Genomic DNA, 15,553 nt, shown 5'->3' with positions numbered 1-15,553 from the left:
TAAATTCATGCTCATTGGCGGTCCAAGGAAACTTAACACCTTAGAAGAATTCACATTAATAATCAAGGAGAAGGAGTTAGACAGAGTCAATTCGTTCAAGTATCTGGGCGTAATTATCAATGAGAATCTGACTTGGACTGATCACGTGGATTACATTAAGACCAAAGTGTCTCAGAGGCTTGGCGTTTTACAGAGAATAAAACATCTTATGCCAAGAAATACAAGGGAACTCTTTGTAAAAGCCATGGTGCTGCCAATCCTTGATTATGCTGATGTGACTTGGGGGGATAAATCCAACACCACTCTGATGAACAAGATCCAATTACTCCAGAATAAAGCAGCTAAATTAATTTTAGATATGCCAAAGCATTCATCAGCAACAGAAGCTCTTGATCTACTTGGTTGGGATACATTGGAAAAAAGACGAAGATCTCATCGTCTATTTTTGGTTTTTAAGTCCTTGAATGGACTAATTGATTGGAATTTTAATTTTAATCATTTTAAAGACATGCATGATTATAACACTCGTTTTAATAACAACATTTGTAAACCACAATCAAAGCGTACATGGGGTCAGCATCGGTTTGTTTGTCATGCAGTAGATGACTGGAACGCTCTCCCAGACGGCATTAGGAACATTTCCGATTTTTCAGTTTTTAGACGTCTTGTTAAAAATATGTAGTCTCTTCTATTGATTATGCCCTTTTATCCTTTTCTTGATAACCATATTTATATTTTCTGTTATCCTTACGTTAGATTTATGCAGGGCCTCACTGAAAACCACACTTTGTGACGTGGGCTCCCTGTCAAAAGATCTTACTTATTATTATTACATCGTAGATCTTCTATTTGCAACACGTGATCAAAGTGAGGGAGCCAATGAAATTGCCGTATTGTCCACAGTAGCTACCATAGCAACCAATAGAACTGCTTCCAAATTTGGCCGAGTTGACAAACTGTGAATGTGACGAGTACAAATAGAGTGACTTGAGATGCCCCTCATGGCGTCTAAATCCACGTGGGCAGCGGCCATTTGCCAGGATGCAGAATTTCCCCTCAGGCCATTCTGTAATAAAGAACAAAAACGTAAGGGACCGGTGGTCTCATCTCGCCTAGGAGGAAGAGAGGGGAGGGGAGGGGGATGGGGTTGAGTTAAGTGTTTTGTTGGTGTCACGATAAAATTTACCTGATCCCCTCATTTTCTGTAAGATTCTTATGATTCCCTCCCCTCCTTAATTGGTAGTCAATTTTCTATAGTCTCCTATATAGTCTTTTCGTGACGATTGATCCACTCCGTTCCCCCCTGAAAGCATGTGATCCCTCCAAAATCTTCCACTCCTTCCCCCATGCAATTTATTGTAACTGGTCCTTACAACGTTCTACGTTTTGAAACTTGAAGGACCTTATTTTACGAAACAATTGAAAACTATTGCGCGATACAACATTTTTTACGGGGGAGGGTAGGGGAAGGGTGTCCATTCGACTTATTCCAACGGCTAAACAATCAATCAGAATAACTTTCGTGAGTATTTCCAGGAGCAACGGCGAGGCTATGAATCTTAATACTTTACATCCTCAGATCAGTATGCATATTCTCCATACTGTTCTTTATACATTTCCTTAGTTGTTGACAAGGAAAATTTGTTTTACAATCAGGAGCTTTTTTCAGATGGTGATTATTTCCTCTATTCTCGTGATCTTAATGTTTGATTCAGGGGGGGGGTGATGTTAGGAGAAATTAGATGCTGGTCACCCTAAGGATTTAAAGGGTCAGAATATTCTTACCCTGCTTGATCGATGCACTTTCTTCTTGGGCATAACTCAAAGACACTTTTAAAGTTTTCACCTCCTGTTCCAGCTTGTCAATTTTCTCTGTGAGTTTTTTCTCTAAGTCTTCAAGGTCATCCTGGCTTTCCGCTGTTTTCTCCTCAAGGCTTTTGACAGCTTTGTTAAATTTAATGGTTGTCTCTGACCATACTGCTGCCAGTTCGTTAACATGGCTAACTGTTTTATTTAACTTCTTTGACACATTGTGAATCTGCTTGGTATGGTTAGCGAACTTGTCAAATATTTGTTTAAACTCCTTGTCGTTGCCTGTTCCTTTGACAGCTGTAGAGACTTGGTTGCTGAGATTTTCTATGATTGCTGACTGGGCTTTGACCAGGTTGGTCACAGTTTCAAGATTGTTTGAAAGCGCGTTTATCTGTTAAAAAAGTGTAATGTTGTTAGCGTTCATTCTACTTTCTGAAACCTGGACTCTGGAACCTGGATTCGGGGAACCTACCTATCGGTGAAAGACCCCATATGGATAATCGAAATGGAGGTAAAATATGGCGGAAATATTCTCCACGCAGACTCTTTTAGTACATAACACGAGGGGGCGCTAAAAATATTTTACCGGACAATGTACTGACATTCGACCAGAAATAAGAAAATATTTTCCGCGTGGTCATTTCAATGTTTCGTTTAGTAAATAGGCGTTGCCTGTGATGACAGATATATTTTAATTAACACAACTCGTGATTGACATTAATTCCTCACAATGATTTAAAGTGTTAGCTTGTCGTGGTTTAAACCATTTTTTCAGAAGAATCAGTAAGAGAGAGAAGTTGATTTTTGTATCTGTTCGCTTACCCGAATCTGCTAACCTGGAGTGAGAAACCTGTTTTTACGACTCGCCACAGAAGTAAGTTTCCAGTCATGTTTTCTTGAATTTTGCCATGATATTAACACTAAATTTGTGTTTTCTGATTTCAAATTACAAATGTATTTCTCTTAGATCGAATAGTTATTAAAGTTTGGATAATATTATACGGTTTGTGGTGGTCGTCTGAGCTGACCAGTTCCGAGTAAGGGAACACTTCTTAGGCAAAATATCCCGTCTCACGTGAAAACGTGACCGGAATCTCACAAGCACCAATGCCAAATGAGAAATGAGAATCCCTTAGATTCCAGGTAAACATAGGGCCGCGGAAACTTTTCGAACGTTAACCACTCACTGTTTCCTTGTCAGCCTCGTTTTGGCCGCTTCCTTCGTTGCCATAGAGAACAATAGCTGCTTAGGAACAAAGAAACCAGGCAGGTTACTTTTTCAGCATTTATCATAGACCAGTTCATTTGGAAATGTCCACTGAATTATTTAAAATGTCCCCGAATATTCTATCGCTTGACAGGGGTGAAAAATTTGAGAGAAATTCTATCCACAATAGCGTACTGAACTTGGCAAGAAACACATAGCAGTGACTGGGAAGTCGGTGCGACAAACTCAGTGCGTAATTTTTATCGCTAATTTGTCTTTTTGACGAATTTTAAATGAAAATTCTCGTAAAACCAAGGCAGTAATGAAGGTATTCTTGTTGTTTTCTGGGAGATCTAGATGCTTCTTGTCAAGCAACATCTACAGTTCAGTTTGGTAAAAGTCGTCTATGGCGATACTTCACACGAACTGCATAAGGTGTCAAAATTGGGTGCTTCCATCAATCTAACTAAGCGATCTCTATGACTTGACTGAGAGGTTGTATCACTTATACAAGGAACAGGATATCAATAACAATTACCTGATTGATGTGGTTTCGGATGGTACATAATCAACTGCTTTTTGCCACCCTTACTGTTCCGCGTTTCTCCCAAGGTTTTAAAGACAAAAATTGCCAACACTAGGATGTTAACAACGCGGAAGTGTGCCACTTTCATCTCGAACTGACGAACCTTTTGAATGCTTTGGCGGCGGGCAGGAATGTTTTATCTTTCGCTCGAAACGAGTGCATCTACTTTTTCATACAATTAAGGATTCGTTGACGCGTGGTGCACGTCAAATATCATTAAAAAATCTGCAGGTAAGCAATTGAAGTTTTATCATGTGATTACGCCCGTTTAAATTGTTCAAACAAATCGTTTCCTCTCAGAGTTCAATAAACACAGTGAGTGACGTGAAAGGCATATAATGAAAACTCCGTTAGCCCACTCTTTTTCGATCAATTTTACCCTACGTGTACGGAAATGATCTCAACTGAGACGACGAAATGCTTTTTACCGAATAGGCGAAAATTAAGGATGGACTTTCAGAAGTCATTGGTTGGGCTGGGATTTTTGAGAGCTGAAATTTGTTTTTGTTTTCACGACAGAAAGAGAGCACTTTGCTTTCTTTATTATGCTAGGAACTTGCCTCCTTTTCCTGTAAGCCCCACCCCACCCCTCTCTTTTCATTCTTGGTCCATTCCCCAGGTACCGTACTTTCCCAAGGTTTGTCCCCCCGTTTAATTAATGAACAGGACGCAGCGTTAGCGCAGAACGAAAAGCGACCCATCCAACCGCTTTTCCTTCTAAGTTACCACTGTGTTCCATGTTTAAGCGTCCGTTTACTTAAAGAACGCAAGGGAAAGGTTAATTTGTAGATATTTCTTCTAATCATCAGAAGTCAAAACACAGCGACAGACTCAGGATCGCAAGCTAAAACCATTATGGTCCCCATTGCGAGTAGAAAAAAATATTGTGGTGACTAATTTTGCGGCGAAAGTCTACAATATGGCGAACCGTGTTCGCAAGCTGTAATATTTTCTTATTTTCCTTTTGTAGAGGTCTCAACTAGGGTGATTGAGGAAGGCATACTATATGCTTTAACCAGAACTTTCTCCCCCACCTCTTGCCTTAGTTTAAAGATTTTAATAACCCAATACTAAAATCAGGCAGAAGATGGAAAAGTTGTGCAAAGAATCGATGCTAATAAACCTTACAACTGATTTATTTTCAAAATGTTTGACTTACACCTGACCAGATAAGTTCCCCTGCAATGCTTAGGTAGTTGGATGAGCCAAGAATTTATATAATTTGAGAACTTAAACATATAGAGTTGACATCACTTTGTGTGTGATTCAAAGGTATAGAATAGACAGAATTTTGTATATGAGAAGTAGTAGTATACAATCATACTCCCACATACATAGTTTCACACTAAAAACTGTACTATTAATTCCTAGTTTTCATGCTGCCATGACAACATTTGAGTTCTTCAATTTAAAACCAAGATGTTACTCTTGGAATAGTATTGTATTTTGAGGAAATTACAGTTATGTCTACATTGTAGGAAGACTTGTATCACCTTTGGCAAATGTAAAGATATTTACAAGGAGGGTGGCTTATTCAACAGGAAACATTCTGTACATTTTTACGCTCATTGGGGAAAGGCATCAGCATTCCTTCTTGGCAATATTTCATTAGTGCTGCTTTCCAAGCCTAAAACACAACAAAAAATGTTGAAATGTCTGAATTCCTCCCAAAAAGTATTTGAGTATTTAAGGATTTGTACAAAGTACTGGGTCAGAAACAATAGGACATAGGTCCCCTACGAGGTTTAAGCTCCAACAAACCCACCCATCCCACCTCAGGGGAAGACATCCATCACACAGTAATCTCATGTGTGGGAAATGAACATCTCCTACCCCTAACCCTGCAGGAGATGGGACCTCCATTTATTCGTCCCTATCCGAGAAGACTAGAATATCTAACCATTTCTTGATGTTATAGAAAGGTAGCATATTCTTCTCAATTATTTTAAGACCTTGAGTGTTGGTCCGGCCAGGGCTGGGGCTCAAACCCTCGACCTCCCGCACAACAGTCCAGCCCACTATCCATTGAGCTAACCTATTGGCACAGACTTCTGAAGGACATTCCTGCCAGTCTTTGTACTATAAGAAAGCTTTGAAGAATTGCTTCTCCCTATTGCTGGGAGGCAAGGCATGTCTGACCCTATTTTTTTCATGCAAAAGTATTCATTTGAAGGAATAAAACAACCTAGCATGGCAACAAATGCCAAGAAGATATCACTGTATGTATGTCCTCCTCCCTCGCCAAGTGGAGAATCCACTACTGACACAAGTTATTTCCCAGAATTTTATCAGGTTTTTCGTAATGTAAATTTAATTTAATTCAGGGGTGAAAATAAAGTTGTTGTTGTTGTGAAGATTTCACTGAGAGGTAGCTAGTCCCCAACTACATTTACTGATGCTAGTTTAGGACCCTGCCCCAACCCTAGCCTGACATACAGTTCAACACTGCATATTTTCAATAATCAACTGGTGTCCACCTTCACTCTTGGGTGGTGACACCACTATGACGGGAATGACAGGAAAGAGCATCTCTTGCAGAAACACAATCAGTTGATTAGTCAATAAATCAGTCAGTTAATCAATGAATCAGTTGAAAGCATTTCACTTAAGAATCACAACCATAACAAAAAGAAATATCATTCACTTACTTCATGTTTAGCAGTGAGTACATTGTAACTTGAAGCTAAGGATTCAGAAAAGAAACAAAGTACATTAAGTGAATAATTGTATTAAGTTGTGGCCTTAAAAAGGAGGAATAAAACTTCTGATGCAAATTTGAAATTGTGTGTGCTTGAAAGCTAGTATTAAAAGCTAGTATTAAAAAAAGTAACTGTAAATTAACTGTAATGATCTGACTGGTAAAAGAACAACTTTATACACTGTACATGCATCTACTCCAGAATCTCAATTAGTAACTGAAAAGAACAAGAAATTACAGGAGTGCTGGCTGTCCTGAACAACCAAGAGTGCAATCTGAAAATATAATTCACTTTCTGTCTATCTAGGAGTGTAATAATCCACTTGGAATGGTGGAGGAACGATTGAAAATCACTTGTCTTAAGCTTGTGACTTGCAAACTCTTCTTCTGTGCTCTAGATATTCCAGGGTGTTATTTACACACTTGTCAGTTAACCTCTCTAATCATGTTTCAATCACATCCAAAATAGATACAAGAGTTGAATTTAACCACAATACTAAATTGTCCATTTAATTGCAGTTAATCTCTTATCAATAAATTAGATCACTGTTCTTTACCTTCTGAGATCATTCTCTCTCCAGAGAATACACCTACTACATAGATGGGGAAATCTGTTTTTACACCACTTTCTTGGATTACTCTGAAAATAATAGATTAATCAATTGCCATCATTAATCTGCAATAACTTGATCTATCTTAAACCCAGAGATGAAGAACCCCCCCAGAAAACAGCTGTACATAGACACTGAATTCCAACTTAACCCGAATATCAGTACGCATATTCTCCATACTACTATCTAATGGATACAGTTTCTATGGTACTGACAAGGAAATTGTTTCACAATTAAGAGCTGTTTTATTCAGTGTTAACTCCTTTATTCTCCTGACTTTGTTGTTTGATTCAGCAGTCGTATCATAAGGAGAAATGGGATACTTGTCATTCTTAGGGTTTATGCGTTAAACAACTGTGATAATGATCTGTCTCATGAGAGCTTTTAAAACACAATTACATACATGCTAACATATCACTGACTCTTACAGGTACAAGTACTCTTTTCCACAATTCAAGACTTAGCTTAACATTTTGAGAAACCTCTAAATCTTCCAATTTTACCTTGCAATGGGCTTCTCTCTTCTACTTGTAATAAAAATATTGGTTAGGACTATTTCTGCTGATGGGAAGTGAAGAATTTTATGAAGTTCCTCTCCTTGAAGCTGAGTAATGACAAAGTCATCTACAAATCTTCTTGCTTCAACAGGTCCCTTACATTCAAATAATTTTTGTTAGTAAAAACATGCTAATATTTTCGGCTGCAAAACCATTCAAAATAGAGACAATTAAAAATGATTGCACATAAACCAGGGGTTTCATTAAGGGCCTGGGCACCGGGCAAATTGACTTGTCGTGAGGACAGTTTTGCCCACCTGGTTTGGCCATCTGGAGGAAATTTTATCTCATAAAGAAGATCAGTTCAAAAAGCTTTGCCACCTGTAAAAACTAGTTGTTCTCCTGCTGAAACCATTAATGAAACCCCTGATAAACCCTGTTAATTACACACAAACCCCTTTAATTAGACATTAACCTTGTTAAATACGCATACACCTCTTTAATTAGACATTAACCTTGTTAAATACATATTAACTCATAGAGATAACATCACTCAGTACTTTCGACTCTGTCTATTTTGTAAAAGAGAATCACAAAAATTGGTATAACTCTTATGAACTACAGCGAAAAAAAATTATTCTGGTTAGTATTTTGTGATATGTATAATTATGTATCCACTGTTTTTATTTGGAATAGAGATCAGAAATAATGAATTTCTGTGCAACAAATTTGGGATGATTGGTAACTGCATGACTTAAAGATGAAAATATAAGAGAAAGTTACACTAGAACCACTATTTATAATATATCATTGGTTTTTACTTATCAGTTTACCTGATCAATATAAATTGCACCAATAAATGCAAAGAATGCGTCACAAATTACATCCTCAGGTCGATAATCCAGATGTTTCTCTTTGGAAAGTTCATCTAAATCATGCTATGTAATGGAGAAAAAAAAGGAAGAAAAAAAAAACAAAAAAAACAGAAAGAATTATCAAACACTCCACATCATCACAAAAGCTAAAAATCATGATTTTACATACCAAAAGTGGCACAGACATATTCAGAATCTCAAAGTTGGCAAAGATAAAAATTATGTGCATTAATTTCTGATGCACATTTCTCCTTTAAACCCCATGCATATAAAATAATCACACATGGTGGAATATTTTCTTTATACTCCCTAATGATGTCATAGATTTGCACACAAGCTCAGAATGAAAAAGATAACAGTGCATTAAGGCCTCAATTAAATTGTCTATTTAATAATTACATCATGGTTCAACTGAAAGAATAAAATCAAGCTTGATTAAATATATAATTTTCCTTGTAGTTAGAAGGTTAGAAAAAGGAAAATAAAGGAGAAAAAGTAACTTTCAAATTAACACATACTGAAGTTTTAAGTAATTAAAACAAAACTGAAAACAATATATGGATCAGTAAAATCTACACTGTTTATAATTTACCTCCAGTCTGATCAGGTCTGGTAATGTTATAAGCTTTGATAACTTCACAATGGTGTTTCTGCTCATCAAAAAATCATGAAGACATCTGTACAAGGGATGGTAGTTTGAAGTTAATAGTAATAAGACAGTTTTGTTGTAGTTTCCAGCAGGTTTGTAAAATTGTGGAACAACAGAGATTTTGGATCCAAGAAGGGAAAGTAATAGCCTGAGAGAGGATGTCATTGCAAAATCAATTTTAGATCCTTCAATACTTAATGTAGAAACACATATATTTCATCTGTATATTAGAGTTGTAAGATAGACATGGCAGTGGAGATGAAAAATTACCTTTTCACTTATCTTGGGTTTGTTAAAATAAATTATTTTCCTGCTATGTCTAATTTCAAAAACATTGGAGGGTTCTGGTAAAATTGACATCTAAGGTAATGACCAAAGTTCAGTAAAATTGCTTTAAATTTCAGATTTTTGGGACAGTATCACCCTCTGGAGCTTAACACCAAAATTTTACATGAAACTAAACACAAAACAAGCTGTTCCTCTGACGAAGGGCTAATGCTCAAAACATCAGCTTTCTAACTTGTTACAGTGGCCACTTTACAATTTCAATTTAGTTGATATAACCATATTATCTTGTTACCCTCACCGAAACAGCACCACAGTTTCTTTAGAAACCTTCACCCTTAATATCTTAAGCTGTGCCCTAAAATATTCCACCAAACACAATATCATATACATGTATTATATATCAGAAGCTTAATATATGATTTACTTCTTTCATCGTGGAAATCCAATGGCGACATAACAGAACTTACAGTATATGTGAAAAAATATTTACCTTACTCCTATGCAGGGTAGGGAGGGGTATGTGTTGCACAGGTGATCAACAATATATAACGATGAAGCTGTGACTCCTGAAAAACGTATTCCAAAAATGACATGATTAATACCAATATGTCAGAGAAAATGAAACATTATTTCCATTCCTCTTGTACAACTACCTGAAATTGAATGACAACAGTGTAATTGCCACTGAGGTGACAAGTGTAATTGTGATCACAGGCACTTGATTGTTTCAGTCATATATGAACAGGGAGGGTGAGATGTCAAACCCTATATAAACCATGTTATTAAAAACCGGATCATTAGATAATGCAAGTCAAGAGTTTTCTTTGGCTTAGCCATCATGGGTTATAAGAGATTTTACCATGCATGCCCATGCATATTGCAACATTCTATTTGTTCTTACAAAAAAAAATTGGGAAGATTTATCTATATTTTGGAACATTTTAAATAAAACATGTATCCCACTCACACTTGTTGGACATGAGATGATCATCTATCATCTCATATCCAATGTGTCCTCGTGAAATAAATGTCAAATATACCTCTTGTTAGTCAAGTTTGAGGTCCATACTGTAAATTATGGACCAAGCTTTTCCATTGCTGCAGTGTGAAATATGCCAGCCATAAATCAGTAAAACAAGGTGGGTTCAATAAGACATTTATTACATTTCTGGCTTCAAATAAAGGGGATTCTGAAGTATTTCAATTTGAAACAAATTTAGTGGGCCTGATGATGCAGCGAACTACTGCCTGCTAAACTGACCAGTCGTAACACATATATACTAACTTAGAGATATAAGAAACAAGCAGTAATAACCAGGTCCCAATTGCTAAGATATCAGAATTAAGAATTACCAAAAAAATTTGTAAAAAATACAAACCTATCAGTGATAGTTTTCCGTTGTTCTCCAGTGTGTGAGCTGGTTCTTTTTTACTATCATGTTTGTATGACTCGTGAGTCAAAGCTGTTCTTAGTGTGTTGTCATCTTGAAAATTCAAACCTAGTCTATTCTTAAATGCAAACAATTCCCTTTCAAAGTTTTTTCTGAAAAATTCTTTTTTGTCGAAAACTCTGCAAAATAGAAAAAAACATTCCCTAATGATTTTACTGAACTAGTGCTTTTATTTACTGTTAAACATATTGCTTCTGACCACTTGAAAATGCTTAATTTAACAAAAAATATTCAAACCCAGTCTATTCTTAAATGCAAACACTCTCTTTCAAAGTTTTTTCTAAAAAACTCTTTTTTTGTCAAAAACTCTGCAAAATAGGAGAAACATCCCTTAATGATTTTACTGAACTAATGCTATTATTTCCTTTTAATCATGTTACTTTTGATCACTTGCAAATGCTTAATTTAACAAAAAACAATTTTGCAGTCTCGTTTGAAAATAAATTTCTTTGAACTTATATAGGCAAATCGTACCAATTATTACAGAATGATAAAATCATTATTACCTATTCTGGAAAGGGTCTATTCTTACATGCACCTGCATACAGTTCTACATGCACCTAACTCTTCCCCAACCAAAGAAAAAAGGCAGCGGACAGTTCAAGTTGTTGGTGAAGTTAGACACCCTCTTGTATGATAGCCTTATGTTCCATTGCCCCCAAGTGAAGTTCCCTGGCCCCTACCTAAAGTTGCATTACCCCAACTTGTCCCCATAATTTCTTAAGAACTAAAAGTATTTCATAAATTATCACAACAAACTCACAGTGGCTGAATTCCTTCTCGCTCTTTGAGTTTTAGCCTCAGATTTCTTTCTCGTCTTCGTTTGTCTCTGTTACTTCCTCTGAAAAATCGCACACCTGTATCATGACGTAAACACATCAAATTGATTATTATGACTCAAGCAAGATAACTGTAATTGCTTAACAAAGGTCTGTAAATTTCAAAAATACTTCATATTCTTTAAGCAACCTTACAAGTTAATTATTATTGATTCTACAAGGAATGATCAGTATGGAAATTCTCCCTGTTATTTTAACACCTTGTCAAGCAAGTGGGTGATGAGAATGAAGGAAATTATCAAAAAGGAAAATAACCGTCAGTTCATAGAATACAAATTATCTGCACCAGCCCAACAAAAGTAAGTGTGCAACTCCAGAAAGGAAGATACACAACCAGATATTAGGAATTGAATAGATAATAGCTTTTGCATAGCACTCCCTCTTGGAAACAAAATTGAGATGCTAATGCTATGTTCCAAAGGAATTGTTTTCCTAGACTAGAGATTCTCATTACGTGTGGCTGCGGCATTGCTATTGAACACAAGTCAACTTGCTTCTTTTGAACACAACATTGCATCTAGTTTTTTTAAGTCAAAGAAGTATTCAATGTTGACTTCGGGTATTCTGTCGAAAAGCACTGTAATATCAGAGTCAGTAACCCGTGCGCACCTAAAATAATACACGTGCAACATGAAGGTTATACTCTAACAATCTAGAGTATATCTCCAACACGAAAAACAGCGACTCTTAGCATCATTGTACAGCTAGTCCCTATACCACGAGGATTAACCGAGAGAAATTAAAAAAGGCTGGGCAACTTTAATTTAACCTTAATGTCATAATGATTTCTATCGTGTGTAGCTCACAGAAATATTTGGGTGTAGGGACTTGGCGAATTATACGACAGATCAACATATTTCAGAGTTTGAACGCCGATTGTTTCATACCTGAAATTACAGAGGCACTGTTTAAACCGTTGATTTGAGGGAAACTTTTCCAGTGAGAACAGCATTGTCGTAATAATGTGGAACAAACTGCTACCTCTCTAACTGCTGTGGTCGCCATTTTATAACTTAGTTATCAAGCTGTTGTATAATGGTCATGTAATGTGTATAGTTTGCGAATTCTTACACGAAATAGTAAAAATCTAGACCCAGTCTTCCTTAGCGAGTAGGGCTGGAAGCCATTTTGATTTCCTTGAGGGGATTGAGACAAGACTTTTGTGATATTTTATCAGCCATGTGGTTAACTAGGATCTTATGCAAGCGACATATACCTGGAAGGATTTATGGCGGGTAATTATATTTTTATTAACGTGTTTGTGTCTCCTGACCCCCAAAAACTGCAGACCAACAATATTTCATATTGTGACCAAACAAATTTATACGAAGTTAATTTTTCTGAGACATTTGTCAGCGAGGATGGAATAGGGAACCGATTGCAAAATTGACTCAGGAAAGAACAAACAAAAATGATGTATATGTTAAGACGCAGCGCGATGTTGTACATACTGGGATAGCGCCACGAATAAAGGGAGTGAGTGGGGGTGAGTAAAATGACATGTAAGACAATGCTCAAGGTATGGTATCTTTTGAGGTGGTTTGGAAATTGTCAATGGTCACTCCATTTCTAAAGGGCAATGTTGCAAGCATGAATTAACAAATTTCACACTTTTCATGTTCTTGCTTGTGGTGCACAAGACTAAAAGTGGTTCTCCTGAGACAAAGTCTTGTCAAGTCCTGGCAAACTCTGCAAAACAAGTGATAGCTGTCATAGAATGAAAGTCAACATGAGTTCATGCGGGGCTTGTCTGCTAATTCTTGCAATTCGTTTTTCTTAAAATGATTGGTCAGGCTGTGAAACTGATTTTCAGTGACATGATTGGCTGTTAGACTCAAGTATATTCCAGGGTGAAGGCTGATAGTTTAGAAAGAAACTGTTTGGGGCTGCGTCGGTGGGAGTAATGAAATAATTTGGATAATTGTATCAACAAAGTTGAAATGGTAAATTGGCCACCGTAACGATTACAAAAGCTGACGTTTTGAGCGTTAGCCCTTTGTCGGAGCAAAGGGTGACAGCCAATCACTTTTATTCCAGGGTGAAAGCCGATCACTTTTAAAGACTGTGAAATTTGATTGACATGAGACTCTCGACTTGACTGTGACAAAGACTCCTATTAAGCTTTTAAGATTTTAAAAACATCAACCAGTGTCTTTGAGAATGGTCTTTTTCAGTTTTACCCTCACATATTGCTGTAAATTGTTCTTTAACAAATATACAGCAGTAATCAAGTTACAGCTTATTACCCAGCTGTGATAAATTGATACACAATGATAAAGGGCAGCAGAGTATGTGAAGGGTTCGGAAAAAAAACACAGCACTGTTAAAGAATTCATGTTAATTCTACATTTTGTGGAATATAACTTTCAGGAAGTACCGGCTTGTTAAGAGGGAAACACCAACTGTGAGGCGAACTAAAGTTAAAAATGAAATGAGATTACAAAGAAATGAGAGTCTTCTGGCTGTTCCTTACTTGACACAGGTAGGTTTAACCCTTCGTCTATAAGAGTGATCAACGTCCAATTTCTCCTTACATCAATACCCCAGGATCATTTATGAAGATCAAGAGAATATGGAAAGTGATCGCCAAGCTTAGAGGCTTTAATTGTTAAAGGAATTCACCTTGTTAGTATCAAAGAACCGTTTAGAGAAGATTATTTAAAATATGAATACTGATGTTAGGGTGTAAAGGATTAAAAAGTTCAAAAACTAACAAATTAAAAAAAGCAAGTTTAAAAAGTAGTTAAGGGAAGCTTTTGTAAGGATCTTTTTAACCCTCTGAATTATCAGACTTGCTTGTATAGAAATCTACATCATGACTGACTGTGCTACAATATGCAAAGTGCACTGTGTATAATGCATATAATGGAAGGCACCCTAAGAACTAAGAACTTGTGTAGCACATTTACAGTTTAAGTCTGAAATTGATGCTGCCTGCATAATTTTTTTTTTGTTTTTTCTATTTTCTACTACAGGCACAAGAATTTGAACATGCCTGGGAAAGGAAACAGGAAGAACAGAAGTTTTTTAATGAAGCTTGGCAAAAACACAAAACCACAAAACTGAAGAATGTATATGCCTTTGGACCTCTAAGTCAGGGCAAAAAGGAAAACATTATGGAACACTTGAATGTTACAAGAACTAAGCATGAATGATTCAAACTTTTTAATTCCTGCCATTCTGCATTCATTAAATGTCACCATGGCTCTTGGACGATTTTGGATGAAGAGTCAATGGATACCATCACAACTAAGTGGAGACTTGACTTTTTACATCTAATTTAGTCTAAATCAAAAATGGTGAAGTACACTTTGCTTACTACTCAGGATTTCACAGATGTCAAAGCAAACATAAGGCATAAGTACTGTGGTAGATGATGTTTTAGGGACAACTCAATTCTGTGAGTTCAGGGATATTAACTGCCAAATGTACCAAGGCACCTCAAGTTAAACATTGGTCCAAACCAGAGCTGAAGAAACTATGTTTTCATGTATCCTATGTGTAGCCATACCCCCACCTTCTGTTTCTCCTTGGGGTGGGGGAAGGGTATGGTTACTCATAGAATATTTCTCAAACACAACAAGAAAGAGCATGTGTCAAAAAAACGTATCCATGGAATAAAAGGTCTCAATGTACAATTTCTTTTTGGACTAAATCATTTAATTTTCAGTCTTAAAATCCTACAGAAATTAATGGTGGCCTGGGGAGCTGGGGAAACCATGATTTAACACCAAACTCTCCCTTTTAATCAACAAGGAAATGTATAGTGGTCAGAGGGGAGAGTTGCAAGTTGGATCTTGGGAGTGGAAGGGATACTTGAACACTGATTACTGTCTTAGACACAATTTTGAATGCTATGATTTACAGATGGCACTGTTACTTCTTGCTATTCAGTGTTGATTATTTACTTAACATATCAGCCCGTCTTTATCTTTTACTATTCAAAATGAGGGCACCCCCTTCTTTGGTGTAACAATAGAAGCAGCTGTGGCAGAAAAAGAAACATTATCTAGCTGCTGCATGGCAATGTAGATAAATCT

The 15,553-nt window shown here is 36.7% G+C and overlaps 3 protein-coding genes and 1 long non-coding RNA gene across 6 annotated transcripts; 2 read left to right on the top strand and 2 right to left on the bottom strand.

Annotated features, from left to right (window-relative positions):
• Nucleotides 1–513: 513 nt before the first annotated feature.
• LOC148718207 (uncharacterized) lies at nt 514–4,416 on the bottom strand. Of its 2 annotated transcripts, none has more exons than XM_088742340.1 (4): nt 3,558–4,416; nt 3,000–3,058; nt 1,786–2,203; nt 514–1,066 (listed from the first exon to the last, which is right to left on the bottom strand). In XM_088742340.1, the coding sequence occupies exons 1-4, from the start codon at nt 3,691–3,693 to the stop codon at nt 846–848; spliced, it is 834 nt and encodes a 277-aa protein (XP_088598466.1). In that variant the 5' UTR covers nt 3,694–4,416; the 3' UTR covers nt 514–845. The 2 variants fall into 2 exon arrangements, with proteins under 2 accessions (XP_088598466.1, XP_088598467.1); XM_088742341.1 differs by having other exon boundaries at nt 3,000–3,055.
• Nucleotides 3,734–5,206, top strand: LOC148718206 (uncharacterized). The gene is made up of 2 exons (XR_015994415.1): nt 3,734–3,836; nt 4,415–5,206. It is a non-coding gene; the product is annotated as an uncharacterized LOC148718206 (long non-coding RNA).
• Nucleotides 4,726–12,539, bottom strand: LOC148718205 (uncharacterized). Of its 2 annotated transcripts, XM_088742338.1 has the most exons (10): nt 12,401–12,539; nt 11,438–11,531; nt 10,603–10,793; nt 9,714–9,789; nt 8,879–8,963; nt 8,245–8,349; nt 7,418–7,566; nt 6,861–6,943; nt 6,254–6,288; nt 4,726–5,232 (listed from the first exon to the last, which is right to left on the bottom strand). In XM_088742338.1, the coding sequence occupies exons 1-10, from the start codon at nt 12,516–12,518 to the stop codon at nt 5,140–5,142; spliced, it is 1,029 nt and encodes a 342-aa protein (XP_088598464.1). In that variant the 5' UTR covers nt 12,519–12,539; the 3' UTR covers nt 4,726–5,139. The 2 variants fall into 2 exon arrangements, with proteins under 2 accessions (XP_088598464.1, XP_088598465.1); XM_088742339.1 differs by lacking the exon at nt 6,254–6,288.
• A 70-nt stretch (nt 12,540–12,609) lies between these two features.
• LOC148718204 (uncharacterized) lies at nt 12,610–15,151 on the top strand. Its single transcript, XM_088742344.1, has 3 exons — nt 12,610–12,748; nt 13,884–13,995; nt 14,489–15,151. The coding sequence occupies exons 1-3, from the start codon at nt 12,693–12,695 to the stop codon at nt 14,666–14,668; spliced, it is 348 nt and encodes a 115-aa protein (XP_088598470.1). The 5' UTR covers nt 12,610–12,692; the 3' UTR covers nt 14,669–15,151.
• Nucleotides 15,152–15,553: the final 402 nt, after the last annotated feature.

Source organism: Stylophora pistillata, chromosome 13 (assembly GCF_964205215.1).
Source record: "Stylophora pistillata chromosome 13, jaStyPist1.2, whole genome shotgun sequence".
NCBI classification, from domain to species: Eukaryota; Metazoa; Cnidaria; class Anthozoa; order Scleractinia; family Pocilloporidae; genus Stylophora; species Stylophora pistillata.
This window is presented reverse-complemented; position numbering and strand designations above follow the sequence as displayed.